The sequence below is a fragment of the Chinchilla lanigera genome, unplaced genomic scaffold (assembly GCF_000276665.1).
Source record: "Chinchilla lanigera isolate Chin_1 unplaced genomic scaffold, ChiLan1.0 scaffold00147, whole genome shotgun sequence".
NCBI classification, from domain to species: domain Eukaryota; kingdom Metazoa; phylum Chordata; class Mammalia; order Rodentia; family Chinchillidae; genus Chinchilla; species Chinchilla lanigera.
In genome coordinates, this window is record NW_004955548.1 from 2,301,886 (window position 1) to 2,314,258 (window position 12,373).

The 12,373-nt window shown below is 33.8% G+C and overlaps 1 protein-coding gene across 1 annotated transcript in view; it reads left to right on the forward strand.

The window, feature by feature from the left end:
* The window catches only part of Il1rapl2 (interleukin 1 receptor accessory protein-like 2), a 1,160,877-nt gene that overhangs the window by 839,140 nt on the left and 309,364 nt on the right, over window positions 1-12,373 (forward strand). Inside the window, exon 6 of the mRNA XM_005412011.2 lies at window positions 7,747-7,821. Coding sequence (XP_005412068.1) covers window positions 7,747-7,821 — 75 coding nt within the window. The remainder of the gene's footprint in view (window positions 1-7,746; window positions 7,822-12,373) is intronic.

The following is a 12,373-nucleotide window of genomic DNA, read 5'->3' on the forward strand; positions in this document are numbered from 1 at the left end:
AAAAAAAAAAAAAAAAAAAAAAAAAAGAAAAAAGAAAAAGAAAACAAAAGGAAAAAAGAAGTAGGATGGGTGAAAGGGGAAAGGAAATAGTGGAAAGGGAAAAATACATGTGAATTATACTATCAGCATCTCTTAGTCCATGAAAAAGAAGGTTTTTCTAATATCAATTGGAGAAATTTTTACACTCATATCTTGCACCCTGAGCAACTACTTTAAAGATAACATGTAATGCATCAACTATTGTTATTCTGTATTATTTTGTTATGAAATTTTGTTTACCTTTTTTCCATAAAATAAAAAATGGTCCATATCATTCTGTCTCCTTTTATTTATAAAGCAGGTAATATTAGAATTTATATAAGAAAAATAACTACAAAATTATTACAGTAGATATAATACCAAGTGGAAGGAAAAACAGAATTTTATTTTAATGGTTATTTATTTATTTATATATTTATTTAAATTGTGCCTGGGCTCTCTTTTCTAAAATATTACAAAGCAGAGGAATCACTCATAATAATGTTGGTTCCCATCTTGAAAATAACTTTATCTGTCTTCACTGACTTCTGCTAAAGGCCACTCTGATTGTTGACCAATATCAGTGTGAAAATAAGTGTTCAAGGAAGAGTCCTGGGGCCCAATGTGTATTTGGTGGGTATCTCCCTACAAAGGAATCAAACTTGCATTCCATATTTAGAGACAACTTCAAAAGAAACTTATGAGTGGGCATACAGATGTCTGAAATTCACATTGAGGCTTTATTGCAATGACTTCTTTGCACCTGCTTTTGATGAAAGAAATGTGACCATGAGTACCTAAAAGCACAACAAAAAAAACCTCTCAAAAGTAGTGAACATAAAGTGAAGTATAAGCTAAAGGAGATATGAACTCAAGACTGATCCTGTGGGTTGGTAGGTTTGGGAGATTAAGTATGATTCTGAAAAATCATAATAATTGTGTGTTTTTAGGATGATCACCTAAATTAAGGGATTCTGAACCTGGTAGACTGATAAATGAAAGGTTATTAATGAATGGGTCTGTAGATTAAGTGGTTCGTAAAATGTGTTACCATAATTCAGAATTAGGAATTCTATGTAGTTAGTTTAGAGAAAGATATTCCTTGCCCCAAAAAATTATTACCTGATTACATACAAAGAAAATACAAAATATTCCAAAGAATAATAGTGTTTATGATGCATTCAGAAGTAATAATTTATGCATTTATTCTGTGTTCAATTTATGTAGCACAAGCTAGTCAAAGTGTTAAGATTGACAAATTTCCCTTCATGATTACAGGAAGCTTTTAAAGGTATTAATAGGACCCCAGCATCCCTAAATATAATTTGCTTAATAAGGACCTCTGGCTTTTTCTTCCCACATACAGGTCATTCCAAAGTTTTCCTACACAAAAATCATCATTCCCTCAGAGTGTCAGGTAAACCACAATACTTGTGCACCTAGCACATTGGAGCAGAGTCACAGGGCTGTTAGGACCCCTTTTTGGCATTAGTTTGTGAGTTTGACTGATTTGCAAAAGGCAAGAGCCCAGTGAACATTTGTGGCTGATTGACAAAGGCCAGTGACTGTTTCACAATTTGGGCAGTAATTAGTATAATGATCATTACTTTAATCAATAAAACATATTGCCTAGAGTACTGGATCTATGAGATCAAGGAAATATTTTTGCATAACTTCAGGATACCCTTTAATACTAAGGAACATCATTAACAAAGAAATATAATACACCTCTGAGACTGGGCTAAGACATTATTGCTTATTAGTTTTAGCATCTAGTATTTTTTTCTCTTTCCAGAAACAAGCTACATTTGCTTTATGGTAGTGGGTTCAGAACCGGGGACAATTTTGTTTCCCTAGGATAACTGACCAGTGACTAGCTGTCACAACTCAGAGAGGGTGTGACCAAGGTCTAGTTAAGAAAAGGCCAAGGAAACTTGAAGCAGCCAACTATGCACACATAGGACAGTCACCTACGACAAAGAGTTATCTGGCAATGGATATTAATACTCCTGAGGTAGAGAAAACCTGCTTCTGAGGGATTCTTCTTTTCCTCATGGTATGTACATAGGCTGACCAGAGGTTAAGTTAAAAACTTGTCCATTCAGCCTGTCATCCTAGGATTTTGAATTTTGATAAAAGTGGCAAAAGGACAAAAGAAAAACACAGTGCAATAAAAAGCTACACACTTAAAAACCCCCTCAAAATCAGTTCAATCTATTGATGGTACCAAGATAAAAAGTGTAGAGTCTCTTTGCCTACATCTGGCCTAGTTTCTTTTCTATTCCTGAATTTATTTTTTCAAACTTCCTGGTCATCCTTGAAATATCCGCTAATAAGTAATTTTTTGTTTTAATTATCAAAACTTTGTTTCTGTTTTTTGTAATCTAAGAACCGTACAAGAGGCACTCATTTTTTTTAGAGAAAGAATAACATGGAGATATAAATTTTGAGATTGTGTTTATTTGTTCCACAAAGTCAGATACAGTTTTATTTCTTGGGACATGTGAGGTGGGAGCCTTCTCTTCCAAGAATTGAAAATTCTACTTGTGAAGATTAAACATACCAAAGTACAGTAAGTACTAATTTGTATTCAAAGCAGTATATATTATAAGCTAAATGAGTGGTTCAAAGAAATAATAAATGTATTATGATTTTGTGGAGGAAACGTATTGCTTGATTGTTATTAGGAAAGATTCTTGGGAGCACAGACAGGCTTGTGATGGCAAAAGGAAACAGGGCGGTCTCACAGCCTCATGAACACGATGTTGTCAGACAGAACTCAATTCAGATTTCTTCTTTGTGATTCAAACCTGGCTTGACTTTGGGCAAGTTATTTGTAAACTGCAATATAAAATTCCTTAGAATTGTGCCTAGCCACAAAAGATATTAAAATGACAACTGTGGTTACTATTGCTAGTTTTTGCAAACATAGAAGAAGAGTTTAAGCTACTATATAGATTTGGAAATCAGTGTCATCCATTAATGGGGGAAATGTGGAAAACAAGTTGACTTGATAAAATAAAGATTGAGAGTAAAAGATGAGAACATTTTAAATATTGTATTATGGTTTCCTTTCTGTTCTTAGGTGACAACTTCAGATATTATCCTCCAGTAAATTTAGGAGAGAACTATAGATTTGAATGCTTAAATATAGTGATGAAAATTGTGATTTGCTGGTGAAATTTCAAGTGCTGGCATGTTAAGTAGATTTTGGATAATCTATTTCATTGACTTTACAATACAAATTCCAAAATGGCTTCATTCACAGAAGTGAATAATTTTCACTCTGTCTCACTTGGTCTTTCTGGCAAATCTAATTAAAGGGACAAGCCAGCAATGAAAGAGGACAATACAGATTATTTAAAAAAAAATACATACGTAACACTTGGGCAAAGTAGTAAATTGATTTACTCAAACCCATAAATGTTATACTGATTTCTTACCCAAGTTCCTGGAAATTAACAAGGTATTTCAGTCACATGAATTGATCTGATTTTACATGTAGACACCAACCATTATTTGCAATCAAAACGAAAGAGTTAACTTGAGTATTTCCCGTAGGATAAGTTAGTGTGAAACACATAAAAGCTAGCTTTAAAAGACATAGGCAGTAACTGTAGTAGCTTTACTAGCACATTAAGATGAGCATCCTGGTATACTCAGTGGAACAATTATGTTAAAGGACAATTAAACACAAGCAGTTAAAGAGAGAACTGCATGGAAAGGATTGCTGACCAAAACATTAGTACTTAACTTCATTGCTTGTTTCCATTCTTTTGGTGAAAACCTGGAGGTTAAGCAGCAAATTCAAACATTAGCACAGACTCCAATTAGTGCTTTTCAAGGTCCACAATGTTTTCTAATAAAATATGGTCTCTGTACTGTTGTTATGTGTGGCACTGACAGTTCTCTGTCTCCTTTCCCAAATAATTATTGTGAGCTTCAAATGAGATTCGAAGGAGAACAAGGAAATGGGCTTCACTGTTCTTGGCAGTATGTGCTCTAGCTAATCTGAAAATACTATATGTAATTATGTGAGTTGCTGATACATTTGTCGCTGCACCAGTGGGCAGCATCCATATGAACTGCTGCAAATGTGGGTTTATCATCACTAATGCTCTGCATTTCTTGGCAATTTTCAGGCTTAAATATGAAACTAATTCCATAAGGCTCCATACAAATACATCCTTTTGAGATGTGTTGGGATAAGTGCAGGTTCAATTTTTTCCATTCCTGGGTTTAAGGAAGAAAGCTGTATATATGTGAGGTGTCCAACTGAAATCATAACTAAGCTGACTATTTACTGTGAATCCACTCCCATTAGCCTAGGAGCTCTGACTTAGTGAATTAATGTGGGCTCAGAGAGGCTAAAACCATTAATTTAAAGCTCAGCTCTTCTACCTTTCTCCTGCCTCCAATTTATATATCTTCCTCTCCATTCTGAAAATGGGGAATTTTGGTTACACGGGGCACTAAATGAGACAATGTATGCTTCATTTAACTTCATCTCTAAATTGGCCAGAACGATAACAGCCTTCTGTATATTTCAGCATCATGGTGCAGATCACTTGAACTCAAAGCACTTTGAAAATTATGAACCATCTGTAAATGTAAGGCACTTATAAGTAACTTTAGCTTTCAGAACCGTCACTCCAATAACTGGCATTTAATAAGAATAGAATCAAGGAAAATATATCTATAGTCCATGGTGGGTGGTAAGAAGGGGGGTCAGCAATGACCCCGAATTAATATCCTGCTGAAAGTAGAACAAGCTGATCATATTTATATATGAAATATACTATTTGCAGTTGCTTTCCCGCTGCCACATTCCAGTTAAAACATTAGGCAGAAGAAGTATTTGAAAATAAGACTGGAACAATTTCCAACAAGCTAAGTATCTGTAATTTGGATGTGCAATACAAACTGAGAATAACTCTAGAAAGACACAAAAAGACTTGATTATAAAGTAAATGTAAATTGGGTGGAATTTTTCAATTTTAATTTTAGCCATGTTTTGAGTATATAGAATATGCATGTTTTTAAAAAGTATGTAGGAAAAATAAATTCTTTCTACTGCCTTCGCTTACTACATTTGTCTTACCACTCACGTCAGTCTTTAACCACCCCATTCCTCTCCTGAGATGAAACCACTGTTATCAATTGCACATGTATCTGTCAAGAAATATCCCATGCTTACACAAAGAAACTCATATACATGTATATTATTTTTATGTTAAGTGTAGTATGCTATGTATACTCTTTAGAAACCTATTTTTATGAAGCAGGATATCTTTGATACTCTTATCATATCAAATGTACAGATATAACTAGATCTTTTTTAGCAGTTCATCATATCTTTATACAAAGTTATCAGTTTTAATAAATCTCATTGATGAGATATAAAGATTTTTTTTAAATATTTGGTATTACAAGCAATAATAACTAACTAACAAAATTGAACATATGATATGGATTTTAAACTTAAATACTGTGCTAAATTTTTTTGTTTACTCTTTTATTTCAAATAATATTTAATGATCAGATTATTAAGAGTAACTCTAGTATTTATAAAATGAAGACTAGGTATGATAGTTATAGGTCCATCTAAATTATGCCAAAATCAGCTTAGTTTTAAAACTCTTACTCAATTCTGTGAGGATAGTACCTATTGTAGGAGTAGGCCATCAATATAGATTTGTTGGAAAAACAAGAGCAATTCACTAATATTTTCCTATTTCAAGCAATTCAGATTTCAGGAAAAGGAAGCCAGTGTTGTATAAATATTCTCTCTAAATATATTTCTGGTATGTTTATTTGTTATCAGCAACTAATTTGGAGAATCTCACCAAATTTGTCTATTTATCTAACTTTACCCCCATCTTGTCACCAAGTCTTGCTTTTCTCTTTCTCTTCTAAATATCCTGGCCACTAGGAGATGCACTTCTCCTATGTTAGCAGCCAATTCCTAAGCCGGTCAACTAATGGTGGTTTAGTCATTATCTTTTAGAGATGAATTCTAGGCTAAGTCTCCATGAATTAAATTATAGAGAAGTACATTCAGTGTTTCTGTTTTAATATTATATAGGTATATCCACAGGATAGCTGGGATAAATGTGCTACTGATTTGTATTGGTCTATTGAAAGGGACATTTAATGCTTTTTTTTTCTTTTTAAATTTTTGACCAATTTTCCATGCTTAAAACTGGTAATCTGAACAACTAATTTGAAGACAACAATATGCAATATAATAACGATTGTTGAATTCCTATCATCTTGTTTAGTGAAATTCTGTATTGTTTCTAATGTTTTTTAAATTATCTGTTATTCTCTTTAAAATAAAAAAAGAGTACAAAACATTTCCTTTTGGTATAGGCAAAAGTCCAGTTGTATAGTTGAAATAAGATGTCAACACAGGAACTATTAAAGTAATTCAAGATATAATTAATAGTTTGACATAAGGGTTGTTTCTATGACAATACATATAAAATTATTGATATGTCAAGTCCTCTCATTTCTTTCATCCAGTACCAGCCAGATTTGTTACCGCCCCTTTTTAAAAAATATATTTTCCAGACTCCACCCTTGTCTAATTCCTCGCTCCCCACTCCCACCTGGGCAGAAGCGGTGCTTCACTCTTTGAGCTATGTTTGTTCCTCTCCGGCCTTCCCACATATCTAGCATTTCCTTAGAGTATGTCTTCTCAGCAGTTATTACATAATGCTTCTTTTGAGTCAATGGTTTGTTCCAGTAATCTTGGTGATGCTCTAGCTTACCATATCATGTACAAATCCCTCTGCAAAGTTTTAGGATCCTTCAGAACTGAGTGTCATGGTCTGTATCTACTTCTATGTCCAATTCATGATGGTTACATCATGGGCAACTGGCCCTCCACCCAACTCCGCACAAGCCCTTCTCGCCAGACTGATCTCCTTTAGGTACATTGTGCTAACTAAATTCTATCTCTGTGCCTTGGTCTATGTTGTTAAACTTCCTTGAATTTTACCTTTTCTGCTCTGCCTTTTGAAATTGTCTCTATCCCTTGAGGTTCATATGGAGATTTATATAACTTTCTCCATTATTACCTGCCAGGCTATATTGACCTCTCCTTTCTCTGTTCTGCAAATCCCATGTTCATACTCTTAGATACAAATTGAAAGCCACAAAACAACCTTATTTTCTTCTCCCTTATCATATCTCCCATATCCTTTATTGGTGCAAAACTATGACCAATTAGTATTTTTTATCAGTAATGAAGGTACTAGTACATTATTATTTTAGAAGTTGGAGTGAAGAATGGGGGTGATTTAGAGTCTTAGAAGGGTCATGGCACTAGAAATGTCCACTAGGATTATATTTTATAGAAAATACTTAGTGCCACGAAGCAGATATATATGAAGTTAGAACGCTTCTGGGATTATATTTTCAAATCAATATTTGTTCACATATCCACAAGCTTGTAAAGAGCAGCCAAAATAGTCTATTAGTTTGATCTTGTTAGAAAATCTAGCTGTTGAAATTGCCTATTCACACTGAATCAATGGTGCTCTAAATCTGCTGGGAAATAATAGATGTTGTATGGTGAGAATAACGACTCAAATAGAAACACTATCTAATAAATGTTTACACACCATCAAATCTACAAATGTTAAATATCGTACTCGATGGAATGTTTCTTATCCTATAATTTATCTCAATTTTTCCAATTTTTTTTTTCATTTTCTCTTCTAGCTTTACTCACAGACAAGCCTCCCAAACCACTATTCCCCATGGAGAATCAGCCAAGTGTTATAGATGTCCAGCTGGGTAAGTCCCCTTCTGGGAATAATAGATTTGAAACTTTCTCTCTGTTAACAGATGGGGAAAATTGCGTGAACCGGGAAAGGTTTATTGCCACTGTTATTACATGGAAATCAATTTGTGTTTTGCTCATTTATAACCCTGTATTTCAGTGTAATAGCAGTTTAAGGAAATGAGTTTGTATTGCATTAAGGAGTAGTAATACTAATTTGTTACAGTGGGTATTAAGTATGCTGTGTAACAGAGCTTGTTAACTCAGTGATTGATAGATTCACAGCCATCTTCCATTGGTGACTGATTTAGAAATTTTTTCATAGGTCAGGCAGAAATTTTTATTTGTACAGCATCACCTCATAGAGAACAAGCACTTGGTAAAAGAAGGCAGACCTCCAGTGAAACCTTTACAATGATTTGATAATATTATTTCTAGCAACACAATCCAGTGCTATTTAAAACGTGTTTTTAGGTTGGAATGCTGAATATTTATAAATCATATGATGTCGAGAAAAGAAACAAGTTGATTTATGAGTGCTACTGTCTTTTTTCAGACTCAGATATAGACAAAAGGTGTTAAGCAGCATTTTTGAGTCCCCTGCCACTAATCCTTGTGTTTTAAAGTACTGTAAGCTTGGAACTCAGCATTCTGATAAGATCTCTTTGAAACTGTGGCCTTTAATCTAAGACGTCCTTTAACATTTGTAAGCTTTCATCTATCCTGGATTTCACCACAGTACTCTGAATTTTTTCACGTCTAAACAACAGGACCACAAGAGAACTGAGAAAATATGCTGGAAATACATGATTACATGCTTACACCGACTACATGATTTTTTATTACTACATGTTGGTAGTGTATAATGATTGCATTCATCATGAGAAGTTATCACATGTATGTAACACATGTTAAATCATTTAAAATAACCTAGTCATGTGATCCTTAAAATGATAACAATCTGTTTTGACTGATTTATCTTTTCTGAATCATATAGTAGTTTTAATGTCTCAAAAAAGCAGACTTTCTTGGATGAAAGTCTTCATGTTTTGATCAACACACTTACTTCTAAATTGTGTTACAAACTGAGAGTTGCAAACTTTAGCCTTATATCAAGTGCAACTTGAAGGAGAATTATTTTAGTAATTTTATAGGCTGACAATGTTAGTGGATAATGCATGCGCTGTAGGTAGCTGAAACAGCACATACAGGTGTGCCCAGTGAATCTAAATGAATGAATCTCACACAACAGCCTCTCTCCTTTCTTTACAGCAGTACTTTTCAAACTTTTCTAAAGTGTGCCTATTGGCCCAGCAATGTGAAAAGATAGCACTCACCTCCCAGACACATAAAACTGACTCCTGTTTTATTTGAATAAATTCATAGTCCAATACCTCAACATGGTTTACAAAATAGTCACCATTTGCACAGCCCATACTTGAAAACATGTTTGTTATTACTTTTTTTTCATTTTGACATATTTAGCATTGGTATTCACAGTCATATGCTAATTTAAAGAGCATTTCATGGTATATTTAATTTCAAAACTATGAACAAGTCTAAGAATGTAATTTTCACTTTCATTTTTAAGATAGAAATAAACCAGAAAATATTGTTTTTAATTAGTGTAGCCTGGTAACTTAACTCGAGGTCATGGATTGTGATGCTCATTGCCTTGCTCTTGTTGCTCAGTATTGTTATCCTACACTGGCTCTCTTCTGGTAGTACATGAATTTTAGGGTTGTTTTCTGTAATTCTGTGAACAATGTTATTTTATTTTAATTGGGATTGTGTTAATTTTTTGAATCAGTATTGGAAGTATGGCCATTTTGACATGTCTCTCCTGAGGCAAAATGGCAGATCTTTCCATTTTCTGATGTCTTTTTTGATCTCCTTTTTCAGATTTATTTAGCACCTTTTATTCACAATGGGGAATCATTTTGTAAATTCCTTTTGCACATCCCTCAATAGCAAGGGGACTTTAGAAACACTATAAATGTCAAAGGTCCTCAGCATTGGTGGGATAGCTACCATCAGAATAATGAAAGTTTATAAAACACTAGTTATTAAAATGAGGATATAGATAAGGATAATTAGGGCTATTAGACTTCCCTATTTATGTCTGGAAAACTTTCACAATTCAGTAGTTAATGAAAAGTAGAAATTATTTTACTTCAGTTTCTAAATTTTGTCAAGCACATCAGCTTTAGATATGTCCATATTGGAAGTAAAATTAGAACTACTAAAAGTGCAGCAATCCAACCTGGATGGCTAAGTACATAACCAAGTTTGGACTTTCCAAATCCAATGACTTAAAATTTGAGACAACATTGTGGTAGATTAAGTTTGGCGATATATCTCTTTGCTACTTCTACCACCTAAAAATAGTTTTTCATTCCCCTCCCCCTTAATCTGTGCTGGCCTTATAGATATGCTTGACCAGCAAAATATAAAACAAATGATGTTCTGAGATTCTAGAGTCTAGGTTAAGGAAAACTTTCAACTTGTATCCCAGCCTCTTGTTCAACATGGAATTCATGTTGCTACCTGAAGTTTATGCCACATAGAGAGGTCCCAGAAGAACAGACACCATACAGAGCAAGGAAGACCAATGAGCACGAAAGCACCATAGAATTAACAAAGAAGCCATTTTGAAAATGAATCCCTCAGGCCCAGCTGTCATAGCTTATGCCATATAGATGGGGGACAAATCACTAAACCAAACTGTTCTCGATGCCATAACCAAAACCTCCTGAGTAAAATAAAGTGTTTATCAGTACCCGCTAAGTTACACGTTCCTGTTAGACAGCAGTACATAACCAGAACAGTCATAAATCTCAATTCCATTTTTCCCATGGACAAAAATCTCTTGCAGTCAATTTATGGAAAATGATGAATGTGGTGGAAAATACTTGAGTACTAGCTTCAAGGTAGTTTTAGACAACATACTCTGGAATCATTGTTTATGTGTTTGAAGGTTACACTTTTCTCAGTTCTGGATACTTTTAGTGTCAGTCAGGCAAATGACAACTTTCAGTAGACATAAGCACTTTTAGTACATGGAAATAGCATCAGTACAGGTATTTTGCTGTCTCTAGAGGAAAATAACCATTTTGACTTTCTTACTTTAATAGTGTAATCATTAGTTAACTGCAAACTCTAGAAATTTACATACATTTTGCTGACTTAATGATGTCTGTTAGGTTATTGCTAAATTGTGTTCACATTTTAATGCTGCAAGAAGTTTAATGTTAACTAAATAACCATAGATTTTGGGATGATAAACACCTTTTTAACAAAATAGCCTGAAACTATTCTCACAACACAAGCCTAAGAAGCTATAGCTTCCTTTGGTAATGTATGAAATATAAAGCAAAAAGTTATGTACAATACACACACACACACATACACACAAATTCAATTTTGTCCTGTTACTTTTGTCTACTTTCTCTCTCTGAAGGTAATTTTAGCTTTAAATTTGAGATGTGTCTTTACTATTCTAGAAGTAACTCTTTTATCAGCAGTTGAAAAGGAATATACTTAAATATTTTTCTAAGAAAAACAACATTGTATTACAAAATATTCATTTATATTGTTCCATAGTATCAAAGTAGTAAAACAGCATAATGCTGGGTGTGGTGGTACATGTCCATCACCCCACCACTTGGGAGGCTGTGGCAGGAGGATCAGCTGGGAGTTTGAGGCCAGTCTGGGCTCATAGTGAGTTCAAGGCCAGCCTCAACTATATAGTGAGATCCTGTCTAAAAAATCGATACTCATATATCTTATAGGGAATGCGCCCTATCAGAAATGTAATCATTCTAGCTAGACACTTTTTTATGTGCTACTTTTTTATAGGACCCAAATGTATGCTTTACTAACTTTAGCATACTTCTAAAAGATTTGAAAAATTCACAAATACATTTAGATGCAAAGAGTTGAGATCAGCTATCTAATTTTAATTAAGGATAAACTTGAAACTATGCCCGGTTCTTCTCACTGTTGATGATAATTTTCTATTTGGAAGCTTGCTAAGACTTAAAATAAGCCAGACAGTGTTATGCAGAAAATAAATATAAACACTTTAGTTTCTCTATTGTGACAGAGTCAAAAAGAAGGTCTGGAATCCTAAGGCATATTAGAAAATGCCAGACCTGTAGAACAATCCAGGTTACTTGGATTACCTCAGATATTTCAAAAACTCAATAGTTCATCTGTAAATGAATTTGAATTGGTATGGAAGATTTTTTTTTCTTTCCTATTCTAATTCAGAATTTATCTTATTTTCATAGGCTATTCTGATTCATATTTCATGACTATGTTGTATACTACTGCCTCAAATGGTTTCTGCATATGAAGAGTGTTACTCTTCATCAGAAACAAACTAATCAATTTCCCCAGCGTGTAAGAGAACAAAGTTGAAAATAACATTTATTCCAAAACTCAGGTCTAAAAAAAACTTATTTAATTCCAAATCACATAGTTAGTCATTCAACAAAAGTTATTTTAAACTTTGTCTAAGAACATTGACTGAGTTCTTACTTAGGGTCAAACCCTGTGTTTGAT